The sequence below is a fragment of the Squalius cephalus genome (assembly GCF_949319135.1).
Source record: "Squalius cephalus genome assembly, chromosome: 11".
Classification (NCBI taxonomy): domain Eukaryota; kingdom Metazoa; phylum Chordata; class Actinopteri; order Cypriniformes; family Leuciscidae; genus Squalius; species Squalius cephalus.
This window is the reverse complement of record NC_137132.1, coordinates 13,385,836-13,407,832: the sequence shown is the minus strand read 5'-3', so window position 1 is coordinate 13,407,832 and position 21,997 is coordinate 13,385,836. Positions and strand designations below refer to the sequence as shown.

Genomic DNA, 21,997 nt, shown 5'->3' with positions numbered 1-21,997 from the left:
TGAGATTTTGCCATTTCAAACAACATTGTTTTTTCTTTTTTCATTTATTAAGCTTAACAGCAAATACTGAATGGGTGTGGAAAGTCACTCTGAATAGATTCTTAAGGATTCAGCAAATAATGCATGCTGGAAAACAAGCACAGCTCAGAAAACCTGAGTGCTTCATATAGACCTCGCACCTGCCAGCTGTCATCTGTAGAAAAGTGACAACAAAGAGCTGTCAAACACACTCCTACCTCACCTTTGTTTTGCAGGTTACATGCCTGAACACTGTCAAAGAACAGTGACAATCCCTGTACCTTTGCTGCATGTTTGTTTTGCATTTTACACATCTAATGCAAAAAGAAGTCTTTTACATTTTCAAAAGTAAACTGTTAAATAATATAGTATTGCACTTTTTATTATCAAAAAATATAACACTTCATTAGTGTCCATTGCACAAATTACATGTACTTACTAACAACAGCATATTATGTATAATTACAGGTAAATAACGCTAAACCAAACCCTAACCTAATTATGTTGTTAATTAATATTACTCAGTATATATTTATATAATTACATCATAAATAAAACATAAAATGCATTAAAAAAATTATTTGAGTACAGAAATCAGACAGAACAGGGTAACTTTTACCATTTGACCTTATCGTATTAGCTGTATTAGGTTACTGTTGATATATCTCTAATTCAGATAAAATAATAAGTAGCCTACAGTAAATTATTGTAAAATAGTATGAATATGAGTGCAGGGGAAAAAAATGCCTCCTCTGCCGAGTTTTTGAGAACATGACGTACTAGCATTTCCTTGTTTTACAGCAATTATAGAACACACCATAACTGATTAAGATTATGTACAATAAACGTTTTAGAGTACTATGTGCACTTTTGAAATTCAAAAGGAGTAAAAATGTATGTCTGTAAATGCCTCCATCCAGTGGCAACTATGAAACTGCCTCAAGTGTTATTCTAGAGGTCAATATTAAAATAAAGGTTTTTACCTTTATATACAAAGCTAAAAGGCAAAAATAAAAAATAAACAATCTGGTGACATTTTTTTCGGCCACTCATTTGGCTTGGTATATGGTAAATAGATTTTGTCTGCACAAAGTCAGACTTCTGTGTCTGTCCATACTATATAAAATAGTGAGATGGCAGTTGTCATATCTGATGAAATAAAATAATCTCTGATTTTTGTGTGTGTGTTTGTTATCATTGTAAACAGCGATAAGCAAAATATTTTTATTTTAAACCCCATATTTTCTAAATCAAACCCTTCAAAATACAGTAAATCCTATGGAAAACAGACCACACTCCCACAGCACCTTCAGGTCTCAAAATCTCACAGACTGATTACTCAGCCTTGATATATTCTCTTATTTAAACGCTATTTTAAAAAGAGAAAAATTATCATAATTTCCCACTAATTACAGATATAAGAGTATAACTGGCACCTTAGCAACAGAATTTCTTACAACCCATGTGTGCATTTCTAATGTTACCCCAGATAGAACATAAAACATTAATGGGGGCAGGATTCTTTGCAAGCTGGTGATGAAATTATGGTGTAACCTTTATCAATGTACCAGAGTCTTCATGGCAGCGAAGCAAGGATGGATATCACAAAACTGCTATTCTTACTGCAAATGTTGTTATGATGACAAATCACAAAGAATGAAATAAAATAAGAAATGGGAAAAGTTGCTAAAAAGAACAAATTAAACATAAAAAGATTTTCCTCTGACAAAAGTGAAAGGCACTACAGTCTGCAGTGGAGTGTCATTGATAGATGTGGGCACTCAGAATCTGAGAATGACCTCGTTCTCTTTCAGAAAACACATGATTCTATAATGCATATTTTACTATATACAATACATATTCTACATGAGCATTTAGGACATGCTAATAAACTTCATCCAGACACATGATGCACTCAGGAAATATTCATTTTGAAAGTCTTGTGTGCATATACAGATTGATCATCCATTGCAATAAAAAATATTGTAAAATTGAAGATGATCAAAAAACCTTGAAAAGGGTGAGAAAAGCAGACAGAGAGAGCAGTATTCATTTTGACTTGGCAACAGGACAAAAGGAGGTTCAGTCAGTTATATTAGTTTCACACAGCGAGAAGTGTGCAATGAATCCAAGCATGAGGTCGTATCTGAGTGTTAAGGTAATGGAGTAAAACTGAAATGTCAGATATGTGATCTAAAAATTCATTCTTTAGAAATTCACAATTTTTTAAACTAAAAGATTAGTTGAACTAAATTTAATGTAGATAATAATGCATCAGAATACCATAACTATCATTTTTCTATTTTCTACACTTTATTGGAAACTGTGACAGTGGAAATGAATTAAGGAGAATGCGGCAAGAGGTACTTTTTACAACAGTGAATATTTCTTAAGCTGGAATTATTTCTATATAGACACAACCCTCAAACAGCCATTGAACCTTTCCACCGGTAATGGCCAAGAAAAAAAAAAAAGGTTTATTATATACATTGCTGTAGCGCTATATGATGTAAGTTGTCACAGTGAAACCTGCAATTAAATTAAGCTTTTCAATAAAATGTGCAGTAAAAACAATTATGAGATGCAAAATGCATGAAAGATAAAAAAATTTTTTTAAATGAAACAAATACACACTACCATTCAAAAGTTTGAGGTTAGTAAGATTTTGTAATAATTTAGCAAGTTGTCTCTTATGCTCTCTGCCTATATTTGATTACAAATATAGTAAAAAAGAAAGGAAAAAAAGAAAAAAGCAATATTGTGAAATATTCTTACACTTTAAAATACCTGTTTTATATTTTGAGTATATTTTAAAATGTAATTTATTCCTGTGATGACAAAGCTGAATTTTCAGCATTATTACTCCAGTCTTCAGTGTCACATGATCCTTTAGAAATCATTATAATATGCTGATTTGCTGCTGTAACAATTCTTTTCAATTTTGTTCTTAATAGTTTTGTGGACACCATGATAATTTTTTCAGGATTCTTTAATAAAGATCGACGAACAACATTTATTTGAAAAAAAAAAAAAAATGAATCAGTGTACAAATGTTCAATTTAATGCATCTTAAAATCTTACTGACCCCAACATACATCGCCTATCGATTAAAAATAAAGGTGACAACTAGCCCCAACCAGACACCTTTGCCCTAAGAACAGTTCCGTTAAAATCTGCCTTCATTCTATAGTTGACACCTGTCTGAATGTATATTCAACTGCTACAGAATAAAATAAAATTTTATCATTTTAGTTTGGAGGGCAGAATTCATCCACACACACAAACACAATCTAAGACTGATTTGATGTTTAAAACCAACATACAAAACCACAGCTAGAGCAACACATACATTCTTGTAATTGGACTTGTGAATCAAAATCCTGTTGTTACTGAGATACAGCCTTTGTGACAACTCAGTGTGACAACTTCTCAGTGTGACAACTAGCCCCGGTCTCAGTTATACAGAAATGGAAGTGTGGTGCAAATCAAAACAAGCTAATGAGAGTTTTCACAGCAAAAGTCTTGACTTTTTTTTTTTTCCTCCTTTGCAAACAATGGTCTTAAAGATGAAACCTCATTATACATGTCCAAAGCATAAACGGATCAGGACAAATGTGGCAACAAAGTTTCAACTCGGGCAACATTCCAGCAGGTCTGATGCAACAGGGCTGCAACAAGAGTTACATCTCCATAGTGTAATATAGTGTCCTTCCTCGTCGCATGTGGTTAAATAGTGCTTTACATGGGTCTCTGTGCTTAGATTTTGTGCTTAGATATACATCCAGTCTGGTTTTGTCCAACTGGACCCACTTAATAATCATCAGGATTTACTTACCCTCTACATTTGGAAAGGAAATACACGTATAAAACGCGTATGCAGACTTTCTTCGAGATCAAGCGGGAAATCACATAGCTCTAATGACTGATTTGTGGACTCGAGGCTGAAGTTCGGATTGAACTTGTCCCGTTTCGAATTGGACTATACGCTGAGGGGCGAGGCGGCGGATGGATACGAACTCGTGTGATGCGGTTAGTGTTTGGTTTGACGTGATACTCCTCTGTTCTCCAAAACTTTTGAACGATTTATCGTGTGACCGATCAGTCTCGACATCAAATGAAGAAGAGTGAGACAATGTTCTGCTAAATTGAAAACGTGAGCTCCTCCACTGCGGTTTCCTGCGCTCACAGAAGCTCTTCAGACCTGACCACCTCAACACGATGGAGTAAGTGTCAACTTCCATTCAGACTTTTATATGAGCTACAACTTCCTGTGACAGTGTAAATCTCAGTTTAACTAGTTTTCAGAGTTTCTGAACTAAAGAATAACCTGCAGAAATCTATAGAGATGAGTTTTCATCATGACATTTGTTATAGCTTTGTTTGAAATTGCATTTAAAAATGCAGAAATTGCTTAACTTGTTTTTTTTTTAAATATTTTCTGTACTGCTCACAAGCTTCTTTTTGAACAATATTGTGTAAGGCTCTATTTTCAGGCACTTTTGACCTTTTGATGTTTCTGAGTGGATTTATAAATCATAAGATTTTTTATATTTTAAAATTAAGTTTTCATTTCTACAGTATAAACATGCATTTGAATTTTAAACTGTAAAAAAAATCCTTTTGAAATTAATATTTTAAGACTTTACTTTAGCCTCTGTTTTACATTTGGCACTGAACCTGACTAGAGGCATCATATTACAGCATACTATATGAGCTCTAGCTAAAGGTCATATTCATTAGGTTTAGATTTTATTATTATTATTTAAATTATTAGATAAATTGCACTCTATCTTATCAATTCAGTCAATTTAACTTATATATTTTTTTAATTAATCATTTTCATGATAGTCTATGAAACTGTGCATCTTTTTTGGGGGGGGAAAATGAAATGTTTGGTTTTTATTCAAATTTTTGACACTTGGAAAACTGAATTAACAAGTGCTTTTTACATGTTTTTTTAATTTTAATATAGGTTTCAGTTTTTCACATCTTTTTCCTGTATGAGGCATTTCTCCGATTCTCATGCGTTGTACGCAATTCACCATTTCAATCGAAATTGTGGCGGCATTGATTATTCCCAGGAATACTCCCCTCATTTGCACAGCCGGCTTAAGAGCTCCCTCTTTCCTACTGGCTAACGAAGGCCAATCATAGGCGGAGGGAGGAGTCTGCACAGACGGAGGACTAAATTGGTAAGCAGTACGGCACTTTTATTTTGTCCGATTGTTGGTGGGAACCACACTGCAGCGTATGTGTTAATGGCGTACAGTAAGTAAAGCAAATATTTTGGTCATCCACATCGTTTCATCTTTTTTTTTTTTTTTTATCGCTACTTGCATGTATTGTTTAACAGGAAAATATATAGATATTCGTAGTTCAGTGTTAGATTTGCAACCATGCATATGCTGAGATATTCCATCTGTATGTTGAAATAATGCTGAATTGTTTTTCTCAACAGATTGGATGACAAAAACTTTTGACGCTTACCCAAACTCAGCTTCCACGGAATCCTCTCCTGGTTCCTCTATCCCACCCTCACCTCTGGAGCATGACGTCCAAATGCCCTCCGACTTGGAGGTTATGACCACTCTTCTTAAAGAAGAACTGGCTCAACTGGAGGATTATTACCTGTATGAATCAACACCTATGAAATTGGAAAAATGGCAAAAGTGTGACAAAAGCCTACAAGCTATGGCTACGCAGTCATACTATCAGTTACCCTGCGCTTCGTATAATGTTAACCAACCTGAAACAAATCCCAGGCTGGTGTCTCTGGGGACTGGAGAGCTCGACCTACGAGGCTTCTGCGGGGGCTCTATGAGCCGACCGAAAATGTCTAGACCCAGCCCCTACAGCTACATTCGGACACACTGCAATAGCCAAAGAATATCAGCAAACGGATGTAAAGATGTGGAGGTGTTTGAGAAAGAAACGTGGACTTTCAAAGGGACTCATTCAGGTTACGCAGAGTTGGGTTTTGACCAGTGCTCTGTCGACAAATCCTTCGCAAAGAACCACGGCAGCGCAAAGAAGGTTCGAGAATGTGCTTTACTGTTGAAGGAAGAAGAAAAAAGTTGCTTCACGGAAGACGTGTTTTACCGAGCGGAGATGATGAGAAGTTACGATCTCGGTGGGTCCCTGGAGCCCCACCACAGGAGAGAGGGCCAGAGCCACGGGATGAAGATGCTCGGCCACGACGGGATTGCCATGCCGATTTTGCAGAGCTCCGAGAGCGAGAGCTGTCCGCCGTATAAACAATCCGAAGTAGCCGAGTGTTACTTTCATCAGATTACTGCCAATTTAGAGCCATATCACGGCTACATGAATGAAATCGATCAGCCAATCAGAACTGGGGCTGTTGATATCCAGAATAATGTCTACTTGCACCATGAATGCCTTGGGGATCAAAGCTTTGAATGTCTGTCCGGTGACAGTGTTGAGTCCTCTTTGGAGTTGCCTGTCCAGAAGCCACTACAAAGGTCACGGGAAAGTCAGTGTGTGTTTAAACCAGATGTTAAAGTAGGTTTGGAGAGAAACCATGGAGAACGCAAGCAGAAGAAGAGAGACCAGAACAAGTCTGCTGCCCACAGGTACTGTAGCCATTTTTTTTTTTAATCTGGGGACAAATAAAAATAAAGTTGTCACCTTGGTCAGTTAGTCAAATGAAAGCGCTGGAATATTGCATGAGCTAATAAAAATAAGTCAATTAAGAAAGCATGTTTTTTGTTGTGGATCATACGAGCAGAAAAGCTGAACCATGCTATTTTATTCCACAAATGTTGCCATAAAAACAATAGGTACCGTCAGCGTAAGAGGGCGGAGCAGGACTGTTTGGAGGAGGAGCTTCATGGTTTGGAAGGGCGGAACAGAGAACTTCGGGACAAAGCAGAATCTGTAGAGAGAGAGATTCAGTATGTGAAAGATCTCCTGATTGAAGTCTACAAGGCTCGCAGTCAGCGCTTAAAAGAGGATTCCAGTGCCTAAACCTCTGTCTCTTACCAGCATTTCACTTTTACCAGGCTCTGACAGCATGTTTTTATGCTCCGAATAGTTAGTGAACCTCAAACAAACAAAAAAACCAAGAGCTCATGTATTAAAATGGTTTTGTTTTTCCAAAGCGAAAGCCGCATGGTTTCATGAAACTGAGAGCATAATATCTGAAGCACTGTGATGATAGCCTTGAATACATTCTAATGACCTTGCTTGGTATTTGAATTTACAGCGATATATTTAATGAAAAGCTGCCCATCAAGATTTGAATGAATTTCACATGGGACATTACATTGTTTTAGTGTACAAAATAAGATTTCTGTACAGGCTTGCTCCGTTCTTTATTTATCATGAAATATCATGCTTACTCAACAGCACAACATAATGAGAAATTGTAATAATGTAGTGACATGGTCGGAATTCTTACTAATACTGTAATAATGCAAAGCACTGCAATGTAAAATGTCACAAATTTTTTGTTGTCTTTTTTGCTTTATAATTTCATGTATTTCCTTATTTCTCCTTTATTTGTGAAATATCTCATGTAATTATATATAGAATACAGGAGAAATAGTGCTTTTGCAATGATATTTAAATTGCTTTAAAATATATTTTAAACTAACGTTTATAGTATATTAATGACTGATTTTTTTTTGGCTCAGGTATGGAATGCATGTCTAATACATCGAAAAGCATGTTGGGTTACAATTTATTGCATGACCCCCCAAATAAGAAATGAATGCTTTTGTGCATTATGACAATATGTAGAATTTTTATTTCGCCCATTTGTTTAATTCTCATTAACATAGTGCTTTAAAAATGTGCTCTTTTTTTTTATTTATTTATTTTTATTAATGTGTAATCCGTATGAGATATAGATTGTTTTTATGCAGGTTTGCGGAAAACAATCACTGTCATTTGATACAGGACTTTAAAATTCTGAAGAATTTGAATGATTTCAACATTTTTGAACAGGTGCACATTACTACAGTAGTATACTGTGCCTCTGAAAACTGACAAGCGTAGCAAATCTGAATGCATTTATTTCTGCAGGTTCTAATGTGTTTCAGAATCTACCGACACTTGATTAATAAATACAAATTATATTGTGCAGTAATTCTTATTTTTGGTTGATTAAAATGTCAATAAATGATTCTTAAATATTTTATGAATATTGTGATGAAGAATTATTTTGCTTGTTTACACCTGCTGATATAAATGAATATTTATGCTGATAAATGTTCAAAGAAAAAGTATATCAGCAAATAAACATCACTGAAAATAAAATATTTCAGTAATTTTTGATTGATGAAAATGCATTAGAAAACGATCAAAAACATGTTTTTCAATACGTTTTATACTTTTTAAAATACAAACCTATACTTTACAGCTGGTGAACTAACATATTTACATTTCTTTAGCATTTATTTGAAATGAAAAGCTTTAACGTTTTATTTGATATGAAAAAATTCACGTATAGGCTATGTGATAATAAATTCGGCAGTCCACCTTTTCCTCTTTATTACTGTTACCTATATATAGATTTATTAACATTTATTGTATTTTTTATTGTCATTAAATAGGCCTGGTTTTATTAATTATTCATATTTACATTTTCAATATTCAGGCTAATGTGCTTGCAAAATGTTTTGTTTTTGAGCAGAAAATTGACAGCAAACTGAAACGCTGTATTCTTAGCTTTTCATTATTATAACCCATTATAATTATGAGTTCATAGCACATTAGACACGACAGCTGGTTGTAATGTGTGGTGTGGCCTCACGATGGCATCAAAGGAATAAACGAGACGGCAGGCAACGGGGTTCCTGTTCTATTTGGTGAGTGAGAGAAACCTTGCCGGTTTATTTCAGTCTAGATCACAGCGCTCAGAAGCAAGTGCCGAATGTACGCCAGATTTGGCCCAGACTCAGTTGCTATCTGGGCTTTATTAGCCTACAATTGTTTATGAACATCATAGGCTACAGTTACGGGAAAAATTATGTGACCATTTGAATTTCTGCATAAATTGCTCCTAAAATTTGATCTGATCTCATACTAACAGGATCGTTTATTTAAATATCACGCAAATAACTTTTTTTCTTATATTCATATTACAGGATTGTCACTAATATCCAAAAGCTAATCAGGAATCAAATAAACCGTCTTAGTGTGTGAAAATGATTATAGTTGGGGCAAGTTTACTGTAGGCCTACCCCTTTATCTTCTTTTTCTTTTCTTATATATATATATATATATATATATATATATATATATATATATATATATATATATATATATATATATATATATATATGAAGAGTTCAGATGCAAAAGCCTCTAAGTGCCATCTGAAAATTTATTCTAGAATGGGCATTTTTATCAAGCTTGTATATTTAAGTTCAGTAATTTCACTTTAATGGCAATGAAAATGACCTATTAATTGTCATTTAAGTGAAATTACTGAGCTTAAATATACAAGCTTTATAAAAATGACCATTCTAGAAGAAATTTTCAGATGGCACTTCATATATATATATATTTATTATTATTTTACGTATGGATGGTGCAACATCATCATGTACACAATGATATCATATCTAAATATATTATTATTTATTAGTTCTTATTGGGGTGTCTTAATACTCCTCCCTTGCATGTTTGAAGCAAAGTGTTAAGTCCTTTGACTTCTCTATAATCATACAAAAAAAATAGAGAGAGGAATAATTGCAAACAAATTTTTGATTGATATTTTGACTGTCTTTCGCTCGTTAAATCTGAAGATGCAAACCAAGCATTGTGCAAAACCATAACATACAGTTAGCTGAACAATATTTTCACATTATCTTTGAATAATACCCCCCCCCCCCTCTCTCTCTCTCTCTAAAATAATGAGAGGGAAAAATGGAGGAGTGCAAATATTTTCAGAGAAAGAAGAACATAGTGGATTTTTTTATATATTAAATATTAGCTCCATCATTCATGTTTAATTTCAAGCACACCATTTACTAGAAATTTTACAACATTTTATTTCTGGAATCTCGAGTCAAGTGTCAGATCACACCTGTCGTCTTTATTTCTAGAGCTCCAGAGCTTGACTTCTGAAGAAACGCAGCTGGGGAATGCAAGCTGAGACAGTGTGCGTGAGAAGTTTAGAGGCGTTAACTTGTGGCCCTCAAGGCAAAGGGCATTTCACTCAGCAGTCTGTTTACCTTCCAGCTGACTGAGCCTGAAGGTGTATAAGAAAATCATCTTCAAAGAGACACACCCCACAAATCCTTCAACAGTAAGCTACCATTGCCACAGGTAAAAGTGATTCTTATCAATTTGGCAAGGGATAGTTCAGTCAAAGAATGCTGCCATCATTTACTTACCCTCATGTCATTCCATAAATGTACATATTTCTATCATCAGTACCAGAAAAACTTTGTGCTGGGGACTGGAGCTTTCAAAAGCAGAATTGTTATTGTTAACTAAAACTATTAAAAATTAGTTTCCGTTAATTGATATAAAGATGAAATAAAATATACAAATATTTGATGAAAACATAAAACTTCAAATTAAATTAGAAATGTTACCTTAGCAACTAAACGAAACAAAAGTAAAAAAAACTAAAAATTAAATGAAATGAAAAATCTAAAAATGATGCAAAAGAAACATAAAATAGCGTCAAAGTGGTCTGTACATTATAATCAAAGTCACACAACAGCCTTGATTGTCATAATTGACTAAATGACTTAAAAGTCATAATTGAGTGAAACTCTTCCGCTCCAGCTGTGTCCGGATCAACCAGTCAGTGAGCTTAAATTGAAAGATCAGAACAGTCATCTCTTGTGAACTCTCATGAACTCGCTAAGGAGAAAAATGTAAGTTACTGCAAAAACTTGCATGAAAACACAAAAACAGCAGCAGTCAAATATAACAGCTTTATTATTTGTTCCCAAACAGCATCAGCATGTATATGTAACAGGGACTGTGTCTTAAAGCAAGACTTATTCTCTCTCTCTAACAGGGTCAAGATGAAAACAACAAAGCAACAAGATAATTACACTGGTATCTCATCTGTACAAACCTGCCCCATAAATGCCTCTGGCACAGATCTGCACAAGATAAGACTGATTGGAGTCCAAAAACTCATATTTTAAGTTTATGAAAACGCCTCTTCCCACAGTAATACAGAAATAACACCAAATACCAATAATACAAAAAAATCGCAGACATGGCCAAACGACTTTTGTTTCCACAAATCATTGACAATTTGGCTACATCCAGACTGCAGGCAAAAATGTCCCATATAAAATTTGACTCAGATCTGTTTTTGTTATATATATATATATATATATATATATATATATATATATATATATATATATATATATATATATATATATATATATATATATAAAAATATATATATATAACGTTCAGAAAACTGTCTTCTCATCCTCATCTTCTTTTCGCCTGCGAATTAACGGCTTTTCGCAGCACATCAGCTTATAAATGAATGCACTGACTTCAGTGTCCTCCATGTTGTATGCCGTCTATTATAAATCTTTTGTGCATCAGCTCACACTCGAATTTGACATTGACCACATTGAGCAATAAATCAGAATTGTGAAAGTATGGCCTTTGTGACCTCATACTTTATCTGCAGCACTTGACAGGTAATTTACTTGGAAACAACATGCATTAGGAAAAAAAATACTAAAAATAAATTGTCCTATAACTTACGCTTTTATCCTCAATAAAGAATTTGCCACATCAATAAAAAAAAAAGATGTATTTAATTGGCTTAAGAATGTCCAATATAAACTCACATGCACCCTAACTTACACTATATACTATTAACTGATATGAGCACACATACAAACAGTTGCAATCAAAATTATTCAACCTGCAAGACATTTTGCTGCTGATAATGAAATGTTATGGTAACAATTCAACAAAGACATTAGTAAACTATGATAGAGAGTTTATTAATACACATTTGAGTGATTCTGAGAACGTAATGTTGATGAAAATGAAAACTGAATGGCTCTAAACATTCATATATAAAATTATTTAACCCACAAATGTCAAATTTTTTGCAGAATATTTTATTCTTTATAGCCTCCAATAAACGCTTATTGTTAGAAGCTTCTGTCACCGCTCTATTGCAATCTTGGCCCATTCCTCACTTGAAAAAGCTTCCAGATCATTGATAATCTTTGGTCTTCAAATTCCACCAAATGTTTTCAATGAGATTTAAATCTGAAGACTGTACGGGCCAGTCAAGAACATTCTAGGAATGATCCATGAACCAAGCTTAAGTAGATTCGGATGTACTGCAGTAAAGATTTCTACTTCATGCTACAGCAAAGCACACCCATAACAAGACTGGACCACCTCCATGTTTGACTATGGAGATGGAAGCACTCAGAGCAGTCCAAAGTCAAGGAGAAAAAACAGGAATCCCATCCAAAATCTCCTCCCATCCCTGATCCCACTTCCTGATCCCTGGGGCTGACTTTTAGAGGGTTTCTCATACATGCTTGCATTAGACCCTGAAGTTCTGACATAGTCTTGCTATTTGAATCCAAGATTTTGCTCCTAAGTGACTTTAAAGCAGACTAAAGCCGGGTGCACACTTTACGATTTATAATAGTCCTTTATGATTGTTGCTTGTCAGAATATACGAACATGATCATCGCTGTAAGTCAAGTCACACTGTAAGATCTCAGTTGTCAATGTCAGACTGTACGGCAGTTAAGACGCGTTAAAAACGGACGCATGCAAGAAAACTTGTCTGGAGTTTTACATCATCAATCAATGACACGTTCGGTGACAGTGAACTGCATTACACGCAGGATTGACATGGTGGCTACAAAGAAACCTCTAACGTTAATTTTGGTCATGGCTAGTCTTGAAAAACGAAGACAATTTGACGGTTGTCGTAGGAGAAGTCACACTGCAGGACTGGGAGTCAAATCTTCTGACACTGCCAGAATTTCGCCTGAGGTAAAAATTTGATCGCATTAATCGGCTGTCGGTGAACATGTCAAACTAACGATCAAAGACTTCCGATTTTAGCCTAGGATCAGAGGAATCTTTTAGGATTCGCGAAATTTGTCTCAGACAGCAAAATCGTGGCCAAAATCGCACAGTGTGCACACGGCTTAAGTGAACGTGCAAGGCTGTGGCTTCCTCCTCCAGATTTTGGGGTTATTCTAAGCAGGAAGCTCTCTTGTGGTGCCATTCTAGAGGTATGGATGGGGTTTTCGCTCGAGACTCGCAAACCCTCTATGGTTTAAGGCAGAGTTCTCAAACCGGTTCCACGGAGGGCCTAGTGTATGCAGGTTTTTGGTCTTTCCCTTCAATTAGTGCCCAATTAAGACCTAGACTACCAGGTGAGGGGAGATCTTAACCAATTAGTGACCTACTCAATCAGTTTGGTTCAAGGTAAAAGAGAAAACCTGCATACACTAGGCCCTCCGTGGAACCGGTTTGAGACCACTGGTTTAAGGGTCTATATCTTGAGCTCTTTGGCGCATTCCTGGGCAGTTTGTAGAGCGAGTTCGAGTTCCCATTCAAAAGGGAAAGGGAAAGTCTCAGATTAAGGGGAATAAGACACTGCATCTCCTTGCCATACTTCATGCATTCCCCCATAGTGTCCTCTAGGGGACGCAGTGTCTCACTCCCCTTCTCAGGGAACCATGGTTAGCAGCGTAACCTGAGACGTTTTGTTAAAGGCTTAATTATGTTTTAACAATTTTGTACAATACCATACAACTTAAAAACAGCAGCGTTGAATAAGGGTTGAATAATTATGACATGTATTAAAATCGTATAACTCAAAAGCATTACAATATATATTGACATTATCACACTTAATTTGCCACTAAACTATTATAGATGCAATTGTTAAACTTTGTATATTTAGAAAAGCGTACATTTGTAAATTATTACAGTCTACAGGGGTTGAATAGTTTTGATTGCAACTGTAAGTATTTATAATTAAAAGAAGTTTGGAAAGATGACCACAAATGAATAATCAAAGTATCTCTCACAGAAAAATTGCAGCTATAATTTCTAATTTATACCCGCTCCCATTAATATGCTATGTGTCTATTTTGTTTTTAAAACCATATTCATGTTAAAAAAAATAAAAAAATAGATAAAATAATTGGTACACTTTACAATAGAGCATAAACAAAGCCCTAAATATGTCATATACATACAGCACCCATAATATTTTTGCTATGCAAGATATGAATCACCCCCTATGTGCCCATGTAACATTAACTGTGTTACATGGTGCAGGTTTAATAATGTAAAACAGTTTGAGATATACTAAATATAACTGTTACCTATTACAAAAATATGCTAAATACAATGTTGTTGGAAACACCTTATTGTACCCAATCCCCAAAACAAATAACTTTCATTCTATCAGAGGGATAGTTCACCCAAAAATGAACAATCTTTCATGTACTCATCCATTTGGTGTTCAAAAACTGTACGAGTTTCTTTCTTCTGTTGAACTAAAAAGAAGATATTTTGAAGAATGTTGGTAATCAGGTAGCCATTTACTTCTATAGTAGGAAAAAAATACTATGGAAGCCAATGGGGTCCATCAACTGTCTGGTTACCAACATTCTTCAAAATATCTTCTTTTGTGTTCAATAGAAGAAAGACACTCATATAGTTTTGGAACAGGTTCCTATAGTTTAGGGTGAGTAAATGACAGATTTTTTTTTTATTTTTTTTGGGGTGAACTATCCCTTTAGGAAAAGTTTAAATCAGGGTCACACTCATGACTCTGTATTACTGGCTTATCATTAATACAAAATACAACATTAAGAAATGGACAGCTTTTGCTTACACAAGAGCATTTTTTTTGTAAAATTAATTACGAATATTTTAAAGCTTCTCACCTCAAATACTAACATATACCTTGTAATTCATAATTTTTTTATTTTTTTTTAAAAGTCTCATGCTCGCTAAGGCAGCCTTTATTTGATCAAAAAATACAGTAAAACTGTAATATTGTGAAATTACTAGAGTTTTTATATATTTACTATTTAATAGTGAATTTTCAGCATCATTACTCCAGTCTTCAGTGTCACATGATCCTTCAGAAATCATTATAATATGCTGATCTGTCTGCTCAAGAAACTACAAGTAGTCACCATTTGAAGTGGATCAAAAAAAGTTCAAAGTTGTCCTAAGACAAGAACGGTATTGTTAAAAATGTATGTATAATTGATCTACTTCAAATGTTGACTATTGTATTATTATTAATGTTTAAGAGTTGTGCTGCTTAATATTTTTGCTGAAACTGCTATTTTTTTCAGGATTATTTGATCATTAAAGAGCAGAATTTATTTGAAATAAAAATCTTTTGTAAAATTCTACAAGTTTTTACTGACACTTTTGATCAATTTAAGGCGTCCTTGCTGATATATCATATTTTTTCTGACTTTTCTTATTGAACAATAGTGTACATCAGAATTCACTTACACCTTTGTAAAATGGAGACTAAAACCCAGCAATAGGTGTATATTGTTGTAAAAAGCTATTAGGAAACATCAACATATATTGTTGTGCAAAAGCAAAATGCATTCTGTCAAAATTGTGTCTCCTAGATTCAGAGAAATGGAGTGTACAAATTCAACAAAAATAAAAATCAGTTCCATTGTTGGCACAGCTTCTGCATTTTGCTATTGTACGCCAGTATATGTAATCATGACAGTCTCCTCAATATCACAACTATTTACTCTTGGAGTGAATAGGAACTGTGGCATTCGACAGACTCATAGGTCTTTTCACATTTTTTTCTTTTTAAAACATTTTGCTACTCGAACGTAACTAACAGTGGAAGTTTCATGGAAACCAGCTATTGAGCAACCATTGTGTTTTTGCACAGCGAAACACCTCACTTTTCACCTGAGCACTTAACAAAATGTATGGTTGCATAATACATAGCTTTACCTTGCCCTGAAGACTTTTCTCAGTATCCACAGAAAGAAAAAAAAGCAACTGATAACTAAAATATGTGTGTGTATATACATGTACATATTGTCTTCATTGGCAGGTTAAAGCTTGTATTCACTCAAAAACATTTACCGTCAGTTAACAGTACTGCGTGGCCATGCAGAGAAAACAACTCATGCTAGAAGCCAAACCACTTCTAAATCATGTTGTTGATGGCCTGAAAAACAAGAAAAACAATTCAATAACCACATGGTTTAAGAAGTTGTGCCGTGAACAAAACATGTCAGATATATTCGTGCAATGTAACAGGTTAAGTGCATCAGTTTAACACCATTTCAAACACTCCTGTCCTCATAGCACATCAGTCATCTAATATTAAACATGACTCTCACCTTGATTTTATTTGACTGAAAGAAGGCTGCTTGTCCACACGGCTTGGAATCAACACTGTTCATCGTATTGAGGCGAGCATGTTCCTATATAAAGAAAAAAAAAAAACGAATGAAACTCCTACGCAAGTGAATTATGTCAGGGCAATGGCATGTACGTCATTCTCACCGGAGCATGTATAAAGCATTCCATTTGAAGAAGGCACTCGAGCGTTTCCATCATCTGCTCCTTGCGAAGAGTGTGCAGTCTAAGATGGCCTGCAGATTCGTACAGCTCCAGTTCACGCACAGTGTGGTTAAGAGCTACAGCTGCACATTGCAACGCACTGAGCCCTGCAAACAAAATACCACCCATAAATCCCTGTTCTCTTCACATGCTTTAGAAATACACTTCCAATTGGCGATTAGCATGTAATTTGATCAAAAACAAATTCAATGTGTGAAAGCTCATGGCCAGGATCCAAAGTTATTTGTCTGGTAACTTTAGCAAGAAATACAACATGTTAAATCCCGTAAACCGCAAGAACCTGCCATTGCAGTTTTTCCATCTGACATACAAGTGCTCTACTGAAGTGACCATCTAAGAATGCGTGATATGACTTTTTACAACCTGAACTTACCTTGCCTTGTCATTAAAATAATTTAATTGATAATAGGTATATAAAAACTAACACGCACACACATCGTTTAAATATTTATTTTCAAGGGAATAATAATAAAAGACTATGCCAAACTACATGATAAGGTTTCATGTATTTCTGGATGAATTAATAGACAAAAAGTGCCATTGACCAATATTAATTCTGCTGTCTGGAGGGGATATTGTTTTTAATGACCCTACAAGTTTGATTAAACCATTAAAATATGAGGAAAATACATTACTTTATAGATAGATAGATAGATAGATAGATAGATAGATAGATAGATGAAGAACAAAACAATGAACTCAGTTAAGGAATTCATCTGACAAAATTATTGGGCAAAAAAGGCTTTTTTTAAATGCATAGACAAAACAAAAAGCTCACAGGAAACTAAACTAAAGACTGGACTTTGCTTCAACTACAACATAATCAACATAATTCTTAATTTCTTTGTATGACAGGCTGGCCAAAAACGTATGTCCGCACAATTTAAGAAATAATTTATAGCTGGTACATTTTCTTAAAATTGATTCATTTGCACAAAATTTGAACAAACTTTCAGCTACTAGCCCAGGGGCCGTATTCACAACTCCTAAATCGCACTAAAAGATTTTAGCTAGGAGTTTTCTCTTAAAAGTTATTCACAACGCCTTTCAGACCTACTCTTAATAAAGAAAAATGACAACTCCCAAACTAAGAGTGAGTCTTCGTTGCTATGGATGACGTCATTACTCATGCACGAGCTCGACTGAAGTGACCACCTTGATTGGCTGATGACTGTAACGCGGGAATGATTCCAAACACCTCCCCTACGATGATGAGTATGCGAGAGTATCTGAGAATGCGTGCGCTACACAAGTAGTGCGAAGGACGGAAGATGATGAATAACTGAATAAATAGCCTAAATGAATAAAGAGTAAGGCAAAACAAATAGCCTAGTAGCCTAATGAAACATATGGATTGATGCAATATCTTTGCAACATTATTGAATTAATCTGTCACTATATGCCTCTGCCTACGTTTGCAAAGAGAAGAACATTTTAATTTGATTCACAATGAAACGTTACAATTAGTTTACATGCAATGAGTAGCCTAGTTTTGGTTGTTGTTGGTGGCGTTATTGCATCCCTAGTTATGCCTACAATGCAAAATTGTTCCCTCGCGATTGGAAGCTCCTGCAGCCGCCGCATACGCATTTCAAAACATCGCAACGTGAAATGCCACAAAAAGCGGATTGTGAATAGGTCTTAGTGAGTTAGGAGTCCTCTCGACTTCTTTTAAGCTGTCCCAGACTTAGGTGCTACTTTTAGGGCTAAACTGCTTTGTGAATTACTCTTAGTCAAAAAAATTACGAGTGAAAGTTACGAGTGACACGCCCATTATTTTTAGGATTTGCTCCTTAATTCGCCAGTTAGGAGCTACTTTTAGCCTTAAAATTCTTTGCGAATACGGCCCCAGATCTTTAACCAATAAACCACATCACTTCTAAGACTTTCTTTTGTAATGTAAATTCTGATTACAAAACATACTTTCACAACAGGATTATGAAACGACAAAGTTTGTGACTAGTTCTACAAGATTCTTTCTAAGGTTGAAGCCACAGTATTACTCCGGCAAAACCTCATAAAAGATTTGGAAAATGCGAATAATCTGGATGACATTTATGGAAATGAATGGGGAAATAATAACTGGTCCCCTAACGCACAATTACATTATTAGCATAAATAAATGAAACTGAACATACCATTTGCATCTCTTTCCTCCAAATTAACATATACGCCAGTTCTCATTAAACCTTTCAGGACCTGACAAAAAAGACATTTACAGCATGAATGAATGTTTAGAGGTGGGATCTGTATGCTAATATTCCAGCACCACATAAATTTACCTCCAAGACTCGAATATATCCATTCTCTGCACTGAGATGGAGACATGTCTTTCCATAACGGTCCTTCGCATTGATATTTGCACCAAGTGACACCAAATCAGCCACCATGAAGTGTTGATTCTTCTGTGCAGCAAGATGAAGAGCAGTCTAGGAAGAAAAACAGGCCCATGCAACATTTATGCGTGTTTGCTGAGTGATTGACACTCAGAGAATATGCATGTATGATTGTTTGTCACCTTTCCCTCTGAATCTTTGATATCTAGTTTCTTCAGAGCCATCATCCTTCTGGCAATAACATACACAAGGGATCTCTTTCCCTCCTCAACAACTCTGTGTAAAAGACTGTGGAGAGAGCACGAAAGCAGTCACTTTCCATTGCATGATCTGTTCACTTTTCAGTGTCAGGGAAAAGCTATTGCTAATTGTAAACGGCTGTGTTCAATAGGTGGAGTTCTATTGGCCTATTCCACGGAAAGGTAAACAACGCATCATCTTTTAATGAGTCTGACATAGTTGTTATTTCAACTGGTGTAGTCTTTCAGGATGTTTGACAGGTTTATGTGTAAGGTCATATCAATTACCATTGTTCCAATTAATTCTGTGTGCGAGAGGACTTGTTTAAAGACCCTCTGTGCCATTTTTGTCGGTACCGAAATGCTTCAAATTTCAACCGGGTTCCTATGCGAGCCATTCATCTCTTTTATTCTGCCCTGCTTGAGGAGTTAATAATGGGGTTTGTCATAAAGTTGTGAGCGGAAAACTAATGCAGCCACTTATTGAACGTGACAACAACGATGGGTGACCCAATTTCGTTCTTTCTGTTTTTCATAAAAAGTTTCAAATGATAAAGGTGGCACTACAAAAGTACCCTTGCAATTCTTGCTACTTGAAGATTATTTTCAGAAACTGTGCATTTTCTTCATTTTTATAAATTACAGCCGTACTTTGAAAGATTACCCATTAGAATCTGCATGAAGAAACCATCTGCAATGGTTTCAGTGAGTTTTTGAAAAGTAAAATGATCTTACATCCTTCCGTTTTTGTCTACAGCAAGAAGCTCTTGGTCAGATATCTCCTTCAGCAGATTCTCCTCTCTTTCCATTTGAGTACAGAAGAAGGTCATACCGCTGCACTCCTCCTGCTGAGATTGTGGCCATGGTGGACACTTCATCTTTTGTGGAGAGACCTCCCAGACTTCTGGGTTGGGACTTGCATGGAATGATTCTTGTGGGAAGGGAACTTGGTATTCGCATGAGTTTGCAGCAGAGCAGCTCATTCCATTTAGATCATCATACCTGTAATTATCGGACTCATAACTGCTATATTCTTCCTGATTCCCAAAGAAGACATCGGTACCCTGGCTGTAAGTTGGGGACGGGTAAGAGCTGCACACAGAATGCACAGGCGAGGTTTCAGAGGGTACAGAGTAGCTTGGAGATTGAGGTATCTCATTCTCCTGACCGTATGTGTTCATCAAACCCGGTTGAGATGCTTCTTCAACCCAGAACTCTGAAGAGTATGACGCTGAATGGGTTTTGTTTGGTGATCTGTATGACTGACAGGTCTTAAGATCCTCCTCCAACACTTCTACTATAATAGCAAGCTCTTCAAGACCCTTTGTTTGATGTTTCTTCTGTAGCAGACAAAATATTTCTCACAATCAGCCTATGTACCAGGTAACCAATCCAAAAAAGTCCCCCCCCCCCCCCCCCAAAAAAAAGGACCTATAGTTCTGCAGACGTCACTCACCAGAAAATTTCTCCGGTTTCCACCTGTGGTAACTCGTTTCTTGTCCCCTTTGTACCAAAGATATTTCTAATTAGAAATGTAATGAGGTTAAAATGATCATGCTAACATTTACATATTACAACCTTACCTTTAGATGCCTTAGATTTTTTTCCCTAAAAAAATACAGTCAGACCATGATCAACATGCCTCAATGTGATTGTAAATAAATAGAAGAAGAAACATCATCAGATACATAATCATACCTGCAGATCTTTATGGTCAATACCCTTGGCTATCCGTATATTTCTGAGAATGTCCCGTACTGGCATTTTCACTCTAACTCCGAGGTATTTCTTTTCAGATGTGGACTTGTGTTTTTTCAGTCCTAAAGGAATACAGGACAATTAGAGAAGCAGAGGGCTTTATATCTGAAAATATAGGCTATAAATTTAATTTTTTTTCCATGTCATTCTGGAATGGAACATACCTAATGTGATCTAACAGCACACAGACCCATTAAAAATTAAACATCTGAATCAAAATTCAGCAAGGAATTAATTTATGATATATGGATGTATATATACATATATATATATATATATATACACACACACACACACACACACACACACATATAACATTTATTATATAGGCCTATGTCAAAATGATTGTGACATCTTAAACCAATTTAAGACGGGTTTGATGGTTTTAGATAGAAATAGGCCTAGCTAGGTAATAAGACAACCATCTAAGACCAGCAGAGCACACCAGCTTAGGCTGGATAGACTTAAACCCAGTAGGGTCACAATGATTAATCTTCTCCTGGACATTGTTCAGGAGATATTTTGTGCCCACCTGTTTGGCAGCTCTTCTTGGCGTTACTGTCCTCTGACGGTTTCTGCGTCGTTATCCGTAGATTCGCCCCACTTCCATTAGAAGGAGTTTCTGCTGGCAGCGGTGACTCGTCGCACGAATAGTCGCGGCGTTCGGTGTCTTCAGGCAATATATCTCGCCCGGTGGCCTCTACCTGACTGCTCACCATCCTGTTATGCGGTTATAAAGCTGATTAGAACGTGCCACGCGTTTATGATAACAAACATAAAATGGTCGAGTAATGGGCTGCTAGTCCTCATTCAACAGGTGTGTAGTGGAAGAGACGATGTGTTTTCATTACCTGACTTGAGGAGGCGGGGCAGTCAAAGTATCTTGGATATATATTTTACCATGAGAGAACAGTGAACCCATGTGGAGCAAAGATGTTAAGTCGAAGATGAGCTCTTAAATCATATGTAGACTAACTCAGTTCTGATTAACAAAATATAATAAAATAATAATAATAATAATATAGGTCTAATATAAATAGCCTAAATCTT

The 21,997-nt window shown here is 35.7% G+C and overlaps 2 protein-coding genes across 4 annotated transcripts; one reads left to right on the top strand and one right to left on the bottom strand.

Annotated features, from left to right (window-relative positions):
* Positions 1-4,103: 4,103 nt before the first annotated feature.
* Positions 4,104-8,286, top strand: atf5b (activating transcription factor 5b). Its single transcript, XM_079886106.1, has 4 exons — positions 4,104-4,241; positions 4,991-5,210; positions 5,477-6,608; positions 6,816-8,286. The coding sequence occupies exons 3-4, from the start codon at positions 5,482-5,484 to the stop codon at positions 7,000-7,002; spliced, it is 1,314 nt and encodes a 437-aa protein (XP_079742232.1). The 5' UTR covers positions 4,104-4,241; positions 4,991-5,210; positions 5,477-5,481; the 3' UTR covers positions 7,003-8,286.
* A 6,682-nt stretch (positions 8,287-14,968) lies between these two features.
* Positions 14,969-21,770, bottom strand: LOC307167152 (uncharacterized protein). Of its 3 annotated transcripts, XM_079886101.1 has the most exons (11): positions 21,480-21,742; positions 20,888-21,009; positions 20,773-20,797; positions 20,646-20,692; positions 19,925-20,529; positions 19,133-19,238; positions 18,897-19,043; positions 18,753-18,813; positions 16,537-16,700; positions 16,371-16,454; positions 14,969-16,195 (listed from the first exon to the last, which is right to left on the bottom strand). In XM_079886101.1, the coding sequence occupies exons 1-11, from the start codon at positions 21,664-21,666 to the stop codon at positions 16,175-16,177; spliced, it is 1,569 nt and encodes a 522-aa protein (XP_079742227.1). In that variant the 5' UTR covers positions 21,667-21,742; the 3' UTR covers positions 14,969-16,174. The 3 variants fall into 3 exon arrangements, with proteins under 3 accessions (XP_079742227.1, XP_079742228.1, XP_079742226.1); XM_079886102.1 differs by lacking the exon at positions 20,773-20,797 and having other exon boundaries at positions 20,646-20,711; positions 21,480-21,770; XM_079886100.1 differs by lacking the exon at positions 14,969-16,195 and having other exon boundaries at positions 16,309-16,454.
* Between the last annotated feature and the right edge of the window lie 227 nt (positions 21,771-21,997).